Consider the following 12897-nt stretch of genomic DNA (forward strand, 5'->3'; position numbering starts at 1 on the left):
GAAGAAATCCCGGTCTCACTGGGCAAGGGCTTTAAGGTGGCAGTGAAAAGAAATTTTTTCAGCTCTTCTCTGCCTTTAATAAAGTCTTACTGTATTTGAAAGTTTGGTTGAGACTACCGTCTCAGGATCTGTCCCTTTTCAAGGCCTCTCATTAATGAGCATTATAACTCCCTGTTTAGGGACGTGCGCGGCCAGCCTTCAGTCTCAGTCCCCGAAGCCGGGCGCAAAAACGCGACGCAACCGCCAGGGGGCGCAGACCTCGGGCCCGTCAGCGAGACTTGGGGCGGGGTCAGCTGCGGGGCGGGCCCTGGAGTGACTTCCGGTTTCCGGCGGAGCCGTGGGCGGACCGGTGCCGCAGTCATGGCAGCGGAAGAGAAGGATCCTCTGAGCTATTTCGCGGCATACGGCAGCAGCAGCTCAGGCTCCTCGGACGAGGAGGATAACAGCGAGCCGGAGGAAACAAGTCGTAAGGGTCAAGATACAGCGAAGTCTGCCGGCGGCTATGGGAACAAGGCAGAGAAGCGGCTGCCTGGACCAGACGAGCTGTTCCGGAGCGTGACTCGCCCGGCCTTTCTTTACAATCCGCTCAACAAACAGATAGACTGGGAGAGGCATGTCGTCAAAGCTCCAGAGGAGGTGAGGTCCCCGACCCCGTTTCTCGATCTTGGTCCCAGCCTCCGCCCCCTTCCTCCTGAGCCCCGTCTTGGGGACCAGCTGTCCGCCCCTCACACGCAGTCACGCCCTGCGGGATGCCGCACCACCCTCTCCCACTTCCAGCCCTGGGGAGCCCTGGCCCCTTTCCCCCAGCCTGGTGGGTGTCATACTGGACCCGCAGCCCCCACCCCCTTGTGAGGAGACCCAAACCTCCACACTCGGTGCCCTGACCCCGCGCGGCGAGGACTAACGGTGGTGACTCCCCCGCCCCCTGCTGCAGCTTCTCCCCGAGACCCCTTCCCTTTGACGCCGAAGTGCCTGCGGTGCTGCCTCCAAGACAGTGTCTGCTGCAGCCTCCTGAAGGGGTCAGCCTTGGCGTAGTATCTGAGACTGGATTCTTCTTTGGTAACTAAAAGTTATTAGCTTTATTCGTACAGGGAACCCTTTGGCTTTTCACTTAACAGTATTGTGATTTTGATGGAAAAATGTGTCTTTAAACCTTAAAAAAAAAAGTCAACCTGAATAGTAAGCGAACGGCAGGGAGTTGCATGTGCCCACATCGATTATAGAAACCTCGGTTCGTCACAGTGCTTTTAATGTGTTTGCTTAACAGCCTCCAAAGGAATTCAAAATATGGAAGTCACACTATGTACCACCTCCGGAGACCTACTCTACAGAGAAGAAACCTCCCCCTCCAGAGCTGGATATGGCAATAAAATGGTCTAACATATATGAGGACAATGGTGATGATGCCCCACAGAATGCTAAGAAAGCTAGGCTTCTACCAGAAGGGGAAGAGACAGTGGAATCAGGTAAGGAATGTCAGATTCCAGTGGTAATACCTTTTGATCCCTGTGATGAATTTTAAAAGAACGAGATATTTAATGAATGAAATTTAAATCTATTGAGTTAAACTGATTATGATGGTCTTTGGATATCTTTTGCTCTGTTTTTGAGAAAGGTCATAAAATATTCAGGATTTAAAGTGAAATCTTTGATATCTCAACCAGCATTATATGTGATATATGATGTCTTATTGTTAGAGCAACGTGAGTTACTTCATAAACTCTTTGTTGTAATCACAGTTGTGAAGTGGTGAAGGTTTTACTTTATATCAAAGCAGTTGTGCTTTAGAGCTAAAATTAGTGTCACAAAATGAATTTCTTACCGTTAATACATAATGATTAAAAATAGTAGTAAGATAATGACTTAGTTGTCTTGCCTTAGTTCTAATATTGTAATTCCATCTCTTGCTTGGATTTTAAGTGTTAGGTAGTTAGAATAGGAAAAAGGAGTCATAAGTAATCTCAGTAATCTCTGCTTCCATACTTTTACCCACTCCACCTTCTGGCCTCACTTGCTTAAAACCCTTCACAGCAGCAGTCCTCTGTGATAGACTGCCTTTTTCTCTCCCTCATTTCACATGGCCCCCTTGTAGTAGTTTATGTGCTCAGTTGCATCTGACTCTTTGCAGCCCCATGCACTGTAGCCTGCCAGGCCCCTCTGTCTATGGCATTTTCCAGGCGAAAGTACTAGAGGGGGTTGCTCCTAAGATCTTAAAATTCAGCACTGAATAGACCAAGCTGTGTAATGGTTCCATACCTTTAATGTTCCATACATGTTTCACCTTAGTCTGTGGTTAAATGTCTGTTCCTCTGTACCCTGTCTCACATGCATGTGCATGCTCAGTCACTCAGTCATGTTCCACTCTTTTTCATGTCCAACTCTTGGCAACCTTATGGACTGTAGCCTGCCAGGCTGCTCTGTCCACGGGATTTCCCAGGCAGGAATCCTGGAGTGAGTTGCCATTCCCTTCTCCAGGGCATCTTGCCCACCTGAGTCTCCTGTGTCTCCTGCATTGGCAGGTGGAGTCTTTACCCACTGAGCCACCTGGGCTTCCCATGGATGGCACTTACCACTTTTTTTATGTGCTGTTTGTTCATAAGTCTGTCTCCTTTATAAAAATGAGTTTCTTAAATACCAGGATCCAGGGGTTATTTATGTTTGTATTTCCATTTGTAGTACATTTTAAGTATTTAATGGATTATTGGACTAAATATTTTTGACTGTCATTTTTATGGAAGAGTGTGCCGTTTTCTTAAACAAATTTCTGATCTTCCCATAATACAAGTGCTACTTTACTTAGCTCCTTTATAACTGTAGAGAATTTTCTTGTGAGAGAAAGGGTAACAAACTGGTAGAAGGTCTTACTCCAGTTTTTGTTTGTTTGCGTTTTTTAAGGAATAGGATATTTATTCAGATCTAAAGTATCTTTTCACAAAATTAATACTTGTCAATTCCAAATGGAAAAAAACAGTAACTTTATTTTGGAGTTACTTCATTGTAGAGAAGCCTGGAAGACACAATTTTAATCAAGTGATTGAACATCGTAAGTAATAGGACAAATCAAAACTGAGTGTCACTTGAACACAGCATCACGTTGGTGACATTCCTGTCAAACGCAAACATATCCAAATTGAAGGATATTCCACAAAAGAATGAGCTGAGTCTTCAAAAGTATCAAGATCATGAAAGTCAAAGAAAGATTAAAGAAACAGTTTTAACTAACCCTAAAGAGATGAACAGTTAAATGCAGTATACACTCTGCAGTGTATATTCTCTTTCTTTTTTTTTTTTTTTACTATAAAAGATATTACTCTCCAGTTATGATTCTACCTGGTTTTTCCATTTCTTTCATGACTTCTGGTGTGAATTAGAAATCACTAGTGAAGGCATATTTTCAGTAAATGGCATCTCTTTGGAGATGCCAAATGAAGTGGACATTTAAAAAGCCTCATATTTTATAATAGTTTTATATAGTTAATAAAAAGCACTTTTGCATAAATTACGTTTAATCCTTACAACCCCTGTGAAACCATTAGGGAAATGTCAAAACGAAAGCTTATGTGACTTGTCCAAGGTCACAAAACTAGACAATGCCAAGCTCTAAAATACTACTTTTACATAAGTTTTCTAGTTTATTACTCATAGCAACCTAGTACAGAGTTAGTACATTTGTTATTACTGTTTGTAGACAAGAAAACAGTTGCAGCTTAAAGAATTTGCCTAGCTTCACACAAGTAGGAAGAGACAGAATAGGAATCAGATTTTTAAATGGAAATGATGCTTTATTAAATTGGGGTTTAGTCTCTTGATGTTTTCCAAGCCAGAGTGCTTGAGGAGTAGTTCTCCTGTGGGAAGAATTGGCAGTAAGGCCATTAGAGTTGATATTCAATCCGGGGTGTCAATAGGCTGGTGTTCGTCTATCTTTGTTCCTGTGTGGAAAAGCCTAGGCTTATATACCAGGACAAACAAGTAGAAAGAATTATCTTTTTTTCCAGCTTGCCTTTTAAATTCAGATAGAAGAAAATATGTGTCAGATAATGCTGCTAGTCCCATGATAATTTCTGACCTTTTGATCACAGGATGGCCCTCCACTAGGAAGTGGATGTTGGCAATGTCAAAACACAAAAGGATCCCAGTGCTCAGCCAGCTTAAAGCTGGATTATGAGATTGAAAGATAATACTGAAATCTTCAATTCTGACTTCGATGTTGGTTGTTGAGTATAACTATCCTTTTTTTGTAATAAATACCTTCCTTCTTAGAAGTGATTTTTGCCATTTTAGTCTCCTGTGCCATGTTAACAAGTCAACTTCCCATCATCTTTTTTTAGCTTTTTTTAAAATTCATAAAATATCTTGTATTAGAAGTTCCACACTCTTAAATTATCTCATTTTTTAGATTATCAGATAACTTTGATTTTACTTTTCTTCTCATTTTCTGCCCTTTGGCGTCTTTTTACCAGTTAACTCCTTCTAGATAGAAGAAGCTGGGAAAAATTCAGAACTCGTTACAGAGCCTTACTACTTACCAGCATTTGTTTAAAGAATTTATAAAGTTAGTTTCTGTCAATAATTTAAACTTGTTTGCTTCAAGTGATGTGAATTCCATATAAAACAACTGCTTCCTTACTAGTGCATCTGTAGTATATAGCACAGAGTAAGAAACTCAGTAAAGTTGATTAGACACTTCAAGTTTCTTTTTTTTTCCCTAAGGCATTGCCTTGTTATATCACTAGATGGCATTAGCTCTTCTGTTCAGCAACTGGTAGGAAGTTATTTTTCTAGCCTCAGTAGTTTGTTTTTCTTGTTATTCAGTAAGTGTATTTGTAGTGACAGACTAAAAGCAGAAGTGTCTCAGGATCATCTTTTTAGAATATGTTAGCAGTGCATTTTCTAGTAGAGTTTAAAAGTAATTTCAATTTTTATATTACTAGTGAAAAGAATCTCAAAAGTCAGGCATGGTGATAATTAAAATCCAATTAAAAAACAAAGACCTTGGCTGGTTTTGAAGATGCATTACCTGCTTTGATACTAATTATTGTCCATATCAACAAAGGAAATATTCTGAATTTGGTAGTTATCGGAAGGGAATTGAAGGCTTGGGGGGGGGGGTTGTTTGTTTGTTTTAATTTATTTATGTTTGGCTGAGTTGGGTCTTAGTTGCCTCATGCAAAATCTTTTTTTTTGTGGCGCTTGGACTCTAGTTGGGCACATGGGCTCAGTAGTTGCCATGTGAGGGCTTAGTTGCTCAAAGGCAGGTGGGATCTTAGTTCCCTGATCCACATCCCTTGCATTGCAAGGCAGATTCTTAACCACTAGACCACCAGGAAAGTCCCGGCTTAAAATTTTAAGTTTATTTTTCCCATAATGAGTTTGTGATCCGAAAAACAAATGAACAAACAAAACAGAAGCAGACTCCTTGATAAAGAGAACAAACTGGTGGTTGCCAGAAGGGAAGGAGTTAGGGGACAGGTGAAATATGTGAGTGGGATTAAGAGGTACAAACTTCCAGCTATAAAATAAGTTAAAGCACAGGGATGTAATGTACAGCATAGGCAATATAGTCAATAATACTGTAATAACTCTGTACGGTGACAGGTGATAACTAGACTTATTGTGGTGATCATTTCATAATGTATAAAAATATCAAATCACTATGTTGTACACCTGAAACTAATGTGTCAACTATAATCCAATTAAAAAAAAGAGTAGTGACAGAACTCCTCAGTCTTTATCAGAAGAATATCAAAAAATAACATGTAAAAATGACTGTAAAGTCATTTTGTAAATGTGAAGTGTTGAGTAATAACAGTGACATTGGCATTGTTCTCTTGACTGTTAATAATAAAAGGGAAGTTGGAAAAAAAGAGTCTGTGTTCTATATCAGTTGGCTTCCCAGATTTTTTAATAGGAAGTCCCCTTTCAGCATCAAAACATTTTTTTATAGGCTACCACATGGGTAGTTATTGAACTTTGAGTATCTCTTGATTGAGAAATAAAGTACAAAGAATTCAGTAATGTGCTTAAAATAAATTTGTACTTTATAAATCATAATATCTCCTACGTGTACTTTATTCCATCTGTGTGGAGTTCTTAAAATAATGCCACACATTTGTTCAAGGGTGGAAACTAACAGCTGCTCTGTGCTATCCTGTATTTTGTTGAAATGTGTAGCTGGATTGTTTTAATTGAATAAAAGGGTCCACTGTTTCAGATTTTACAATATTTTTATTTATTAGAAATTTTCTGTGACTACAGATACTAATAACATTTTCGAAAAGTGTAAAGAACATGGTTTTAATTTGAGGTTCTTCTCCCCTCCCCTCTCCCAATTCTCCATAATATGAAGGGGGGGAAGAAGCCTGTTTTTGTCTTGCCATTGGAATATTCTGACTCTCCTGGGAATGGGGGAGAAAGTAGAACTACCTACATAGGACAAAATTGAAAATACAGTTTCAGTGAAACATCTACCTGTGAGTGCTTTTTTAACTTCAAAAAGTAAGTGTGGGGGTGGGGATGGGGAGATGAAATAGGGAGGGGAGTTGTTTGTGGGAGAGAGAAGGCAGATTAGAAGGGAAAGACTACCAGATAGTCACTTAAATAATGTCATGGTAAAATTGACATCTTCTTTTGTAAAAAAACAACAGAAAATATCCCATTTTTAACATGTAGATTATGTATTAAATATTCACCATGTATATACTGTAGAATATTTGAGAATAGCTTTATCAGAACAAATTTGATTTTCTTACTGTCAGCTACCTTTAAGTTTTTATTTTTATTGGAAAACTTTGAAAGAAACATTAGTTGAGGATGATGATTTTGTTATAGTCAATGAAATTTTAATGTTTAATATTTTTTTAAAGTTACTGATTGAAACTCTTCCTTTCCTATTTAAAGATGATGAAAAAGATGAGCATACTTCTAAGAAGCGCAAAATAGAACTGGGAGAACCAACAAAGAAGAAAAAATAGACAAGAATGACAAGAATCTTTGGACTGCAAAACTTGTTGAAATGGGTCTTTTTGGCAAATTAAGTTGATACTGTAAATTACTATGAAACAACATCTCCATGAAAATATATGTTAATTAACTAATGAGTATTCTTGCCGGAACTTTCCACTGTAGAATTCATTTTTTATTTAAAAATATGTATTTAAAACTGAAATGGTGACTTGTGATTGTGTAATTGACAATGCTTGGAAGCATTCTTGCTACCGCAGAATTGGTGACATGCTTTGAGTTTCATCCCAAGTTGACATGCCAGTGTTCTATGAACCTTTTATAAAGGAGTATATTTTTAAAGTAAATATATTGTAATGTACTGTGATCTTGTAGGGTGCTTTTCAACAGTGTTTGTACAGTGTAAATAGATCATGGAAATAAATTTACCGATATTACTGCATAACATTAACATTTGAATATCTGTGACAAGTACCCTTTTTGCCATGTGACCTTCTCATAGTGGCTGTTTCCATTTTGGAAGTGCCTCCCGTGTTCTAGGTGCTTTGTGCATGTATTATCTCTGATCTGTAGCCTAATAAAGCAGGTATTAGTAGCCTCATTTTATAATAGAGATTAATTTATCCAAGGTTACACAGCTAGTGAGCAGTGGATTTGGGATTTAACTCAGAACACTTGAACTCTGGAAATCACACTAAACCACATATCTGGCAATCTGCATTTAGTCATCTTTTAGGAACTGCAGTTGCCATATTTTCCAGGTAGTCTTCTGTGGTAATCAGGGGAGATCTCCTCTCCTGGTTATATTACTGCACTTATCACATACACCTTATGTTATGATCTTTTGTTAATTTGCCTCTTAAATAGTAAGCTTGCCAGAGATAAGGATCTTCTACAAGTTGCTAGATGTAGCAAATGAAATTATAGCACAACCAGTTAAATTTGAATTTTAAATAAGCAATTGATGTTCTAGTATATGTGATATTTGGGACATAATTATACTAAAAGTTTGTTTATCTGAAATTCAAATATAACAGCCTCTTCTATTTTATCTGGTAACCCTACTTCTATGTGTTTTCTTTATGCAGCTCCTATTTTAATGCTCTGCATATGATAATAAAATCAACGAGGGGTATTTAGGGAGATGGTAACCTTAGATTTGACTTACACAGTCCAAAATGCAGTGCAGTTGTTTATAACATTTTGAAACATAAAAAGGAAAGGTTATGTACTCCATCAGTCTTTCCATGATTCTTATGCCTTTTAAAAGATAGGAGTTATAGGACTTTATTGAGTTTTTAAAAATCCCCAGTCTGAATATTTTCCTCTATACTGAAAACCAACATTCAAAAAACTATAAAATTTGTTGAGAGCATAGATGAAGTAGATTAAAGTTTGTAAAAGTCGTTAAAAGGATGCTAGTCACAGTGTTTTGTGAATTGAGGAAGGGACGTGAGTGTGATAGCTTCCACAGTATCTTAAACTTAAAAATCCAATTCTACAGCTGTTTATTCTCTAGGTTGATAACTATCTGAATTCCAAAGTTGAATGATACAGCATGAATCCTTTTGCTTGAAGTCTTTGTGCCTGAATAACTAGGAGGGCAATGGTATCATGTACCAGGGAGTGACATCACCTGGCAAAACATAAGTCCCATGTGACAAATGGGAATTACAAGGTTGTGATTCCCAAGTCTGGAAAAGTCTATGGTCAGAATTCATGCATCGATGGAACAGATATCTCAGAAGATACTGAAATAAAAGGTTTAAAGAACTATCATGAAAACAAACTACAGAAAAATGCCCACCAAGCCAGTGTCTGAAAATCTTTTTAACCTCTTTTTATCATTTACTGTTTCAACTCCTAACTTCCATTATTCAGTTTGTGATGGAGAACAAAGGATCACTAGATCAGTCCTTAGTGGTTCCTTGAGCTTCCTATCTAGAAGGTAGCAGAATGGGGGAGGTGAGAAACAAACACAGCTTTTTCTTGGAGGAGGCGAATGTTCTAATATTTTATCTATAGGACAAGTAGTTATTACACTTGTGAGATTATTAAGCGACTGATGGCAGATGTGCACCTATGTGAAAGTGAAAAAAATGAAAGTGTTAGTTGCTCTGTCGAGTCCGACTGTTTGCAACCCCACAGACTGTAACCCACCAGGCTCCTCTGTCCATAGAATTCTCCAGGCAAGAATACTGGAGTGGGTTACCCATTCCCTTCTCCAGGGCATCTTCCCAACCCAGAGATAGAATCTGGGTCTCCTGCAGTGTAGGCTGATTCTTGACCATTTGAGCCATGAGGGTGACCTATGTGAGTACAGGTCAAACCAGTTTTTGGTTTTGTTTTTGTAATAAAAAGGTTTTTTTAGTATTTTTTAAATTGGAGGATAATTGCTTTGCAATGTTCTGTTGGTTTCTGCGGTACATGAATCAGCTGTAAGTATGCATATATCTCCTCCCTCTCTAGCCTCCCTCCCACCCCACCCCCATCTCATCCTCTAGGTGTCATAGAGCACCAAGGCTGAGCTCCTTGTGTTATTCAGCAGCTTCCCACGTTATTTTACACATGGTAATGTACATATTATGGAGATACCTTTAAAAAAAAGCTAGGAATTAAACTACCATATGACCTAGAAATCCCACTACTGGGCATATATCTTGAGAAAACCATAGTTCAAAAAGACATGAACCTCTGTTCATCACAGCACTATTTACAATAGCCAGGACATGGAAGCAACCTAGATGTCCTTCAACGAATGAATGGATAAAGAAGTAGTACGTATATATAATGGAATATCAACCATAAAAACAAACCAGTTTTAGGAAGGGGAAAGAATTTAGGAAGAAGGAGGCTAAATATTGAGATTTTAGAGCAGTCTGACTCAGCCATTTATGGTATCTCAGGTTTCTTTTCAAAATACAGCCAAGTAACTGAAGGGGAAAGGAGCTTGCTTATGGGTTGCTTCACCTGTAGAAATATTCCTGGTTGGAAAATTGACTTTTCACTTCCCTCTCTAAATCTACCACCACATCAGAGAGTAGATTTTTTTTTTTTTCCTTTTTTCTCCCCTTCAGAAATGCCCTGGGAACATGTTTAAGAGTCCATGTGGGTAATGTAGATAAGGAGCTATTTGGTTCAAACACCCAGTGGAGAAGGATCTAAAAATCCATGAAGATTAGAAAAACCCTTTATTCAAGTTGCTTCTGTTTTAGAAATCAAGTCACTTAATGTTTCTGATTGTTTCCTCATCTTTAAGATGAGTACGTTAAGTTACATCAGGCATGGACTTCATTTGGGCAAAGAAGGAATTTTGAGAAAAGAACTAAGCTTTTTGGGGCCATATTTTAAAACTCAAAGTATAAATAACTTTATAGATTTTTATGAAAAACATTCTAACTGGAATCAAAGATCATTACTGAGGAAAATGACCCTTCTTTTTAGCCATTAAAATACTAACTTGGACTTGCTTCTAATCTTAACCCTAATGCTGTGTAGTGCTTTTGAATTCACAAAGTTCAATCATATAGTAGTATTTTATTTGCCAAAAACCTAATGGAGTAGGTTTTATAAATTCTAAATTAGAGAATGAAAGACCCAGCAAGATGAAACAATATACCCATAAATGCACCAGAACTTAGCTTCAGAGCTCAGGCTAGAAGCTGCATCCCATTTCATGCAAAATTTATGGAGTAACTATAGTGCAAGGCATTATAAGAATAAAGGACTCATCTTCATTTTGGATGAAAGCTCCTCTCGGCCATGGAGAGGACAGATACGTAGGATGCAAGTCAAGTCAGAAAGGCTGGTTGCTGTAGTCCAAATAGTGACAAGTGTCTGAATGAACTAAGGCACTGGAGAAATTTGAGAAATTTACAGTGCTTAATTGGATATAAAGACTGAGGTCTCCTTTTATTGTAAACTATATACTTTTAATTTAAATGTAAATGTAGCAATACAGGTTTAGACATGACCTATATATAAAACATATTGCCATACAATTCAGTTAGAAACAAAGACCCACTGAGATATTTGAAAAATGTAATTATTTTCATAGGTACCTGAATTTAACTCAGCAACTATGATAAGAGCTTTGACTAATTTAAATCCACACTGGGCTTTAAAATGTATCATTTGTGATATTTTGGATTTTAGAGTTTTATGTCCATAGTGAACTGCATTCACCCCTCCATTATCACTTAGTATAGAAGTTCAGACATTCCTACAAAAAGGTGTTACGTTTCCAGCAAGTGTTTTGAACTTTGCATTATATTCTAAAATTTTTTCTCTTCATCTCCCTCCACACAGATAGTTTTCCCAATTTAAGGCACCAGTCCATTCTAAAGGAGATCAGCCCTGAGTGTTCTTTGGAAAGATTGATGCTAAAGCTGAAACTCCAGTACTTTGGCCACCTCATGCGAAGAGTTGACTCATTGGAAAAGACTCTGATGCTGGGAGGGATTGGGGGCAGGAAGAAAAGGGGACGACAGAGGATGAGATGGCTGGATGGCATCTCCGACTCGATGGACGTGAGTCTGAGTGAACTCCGGGAGATGGTGATGGACAGGGAGGCCTGGCGTGCTGCAGTTCATGGGGTCGCAAAGAGTCGGACATGACTGAGCGACTGAACTGATCTGATTTTCATTTTAATGAGAGGAAAAAAAAAGATACCAAGAAGCATGTGTATGTGCAGAGGAGGAATTCTGTCTGTTTTGTTCATTAACTAGAACTGTACCAGCACATAGTAGGCACTCAATATATCAATATAACTTCAGAGTGTTGATGATAAGAAGGTAAGAGGAATTCCTCACCCAGGCTTAAGGGTGATCCTTTTTTTTTTTTTGATGAAACTGCACCCTTTCTTTTTTAAATTTATTTTTAATTGGAGGACAATTGCTTTACAGTATTGTGTTGGTTTCTGCCATACACCAACATAAATCACCCATAGGTCTACATATGTCCCCTCCCTTCTGAATCTTCCTCCCTCATCCCACTCCATCCCACCCATCTAGGTTGTCACATAGCACCATGCTTGAGCTCCCTGCATCACACAGCAAATTTTAGGGGTGATCCTCTTGAGGCTTGTGTTTTCGGTCATATGAGCCAAAAAATCTTGAGAATTTAAACAAGTTTAAGTTTGGTGTCATTTTCAATCAAAAACGTCCTAACTGATGTGAAACTCTTTTTACTCCTCTGATTTCTTCTAAGGGCCCATGTTCTCCTGGTTCTCTTTTTTTCTTCTCTCTGGCTCCCTCTCTTTCAGCTGCTCTCAGATGCCAGTGTACCCTACATTGTTCTCTTCTTTACACTGGTTCTTGACAATGTCAGCCAAGTTCATAGCTACCCCAAATGAGTAACACTCTAATGATTTCCTGCACAGTTTCATGCATGCAATTGTACACTTCTGCTTGGGTCTCAAAGGCCCCTCATACACTGTATGTCCAAAACCCAATACACTGAGTCAAAACCCACACCACCTCCTATAATTGATTTCTGCTTAATGGCATCACCATCAACCCAGAAATCTGTCCTCTGCCTTACTTCCCATCACATGAGTTTGGTCAGCAAATACTGAGGGTTCTTCCCCCTCATTCTCTTAATCCAGCTCTACTAAATCATTTATAGTCCCCCAGATACCCTCTTCAGTTTCATCATTCTGTATCTTCACTTGTACCATCTGCTTGGCCTGGCCCTTCGCTATCTACTTAGCAAACCCCCCTCTTTCCCTCCAAGAAGCAGTTCAATTATCCCCTCCTTTATTCAGCTTGTTCTATTTATCCCTGTATCTGGACCTGTATGTTGTTTTTCCCCATGCTCAGTACTAAACAAATAGCCAACATTTACTGAGTATTTATTATGTGCCAGGTTTTGTTCCCGGTGTTTTCCATGTATTAGTAACTCATTGAATTTGATGAGGTAGGTGCTATTACTAGGCCT

At 38.6% G+C, this 12897-nt stretch overlaps 1 protein-coding gene across 2 annotated transcripts; it reads left to right on the forward strand.

Moving 5' to 3' along the window:
• Window positions 1–318: 318 nt before the first annotated feature.
• C3H1orf52 (chromosome 3 C1orf52 homolog) lies at window positions 319–7411 on the forward strand. Of its 2 annotated transcripts, XR_011463685.1 has the most exons (4): window positions 319–636; window positions 1268–1466; window positions 6347–6495; window positions 6898–7411. XR_011463685.1 is itself a non-coding variant. In XM_005888443.3 (3 exons), the coding sequence occupies exons 1-3, from the start codon at window positions 361–363 to the stop codon at window positions 6969–6971; spliced, it is 549 nt and encodes a 182-aa protein (XP_005888505.1). In that variant the 5' UTR covers window positions 323–360; the 3' UTR covers window positions 6972–7411. The 2 variants fall into 2 exon arrangements, 1 of the variants encoding a protein (XP_005888505.1); XM_005888443.3 differs by lacking the exon at window positions 6347–6495 and having other exon boundaries at window positions 323–636.
• The last annotated feature ends 5486 nt before the right edge of the window (window positions 7412–12897 follow it).

The sequence above is a fragment of the Bos mutus genome, chromosome 3 (assembly GCF_027580195.1).
Source record: "Bos mutus isolate GX-2022 chromosome 3, NWIPB_WYAK_1.1, whole genome shotgun sequence".
NCBI classification, from domain to species: domain Eukaryota; kingdom Metazoa; phylum Chordata; class Mammalia; order Artiodactyla; family Bovidae; genus Bos; species Bos mutus.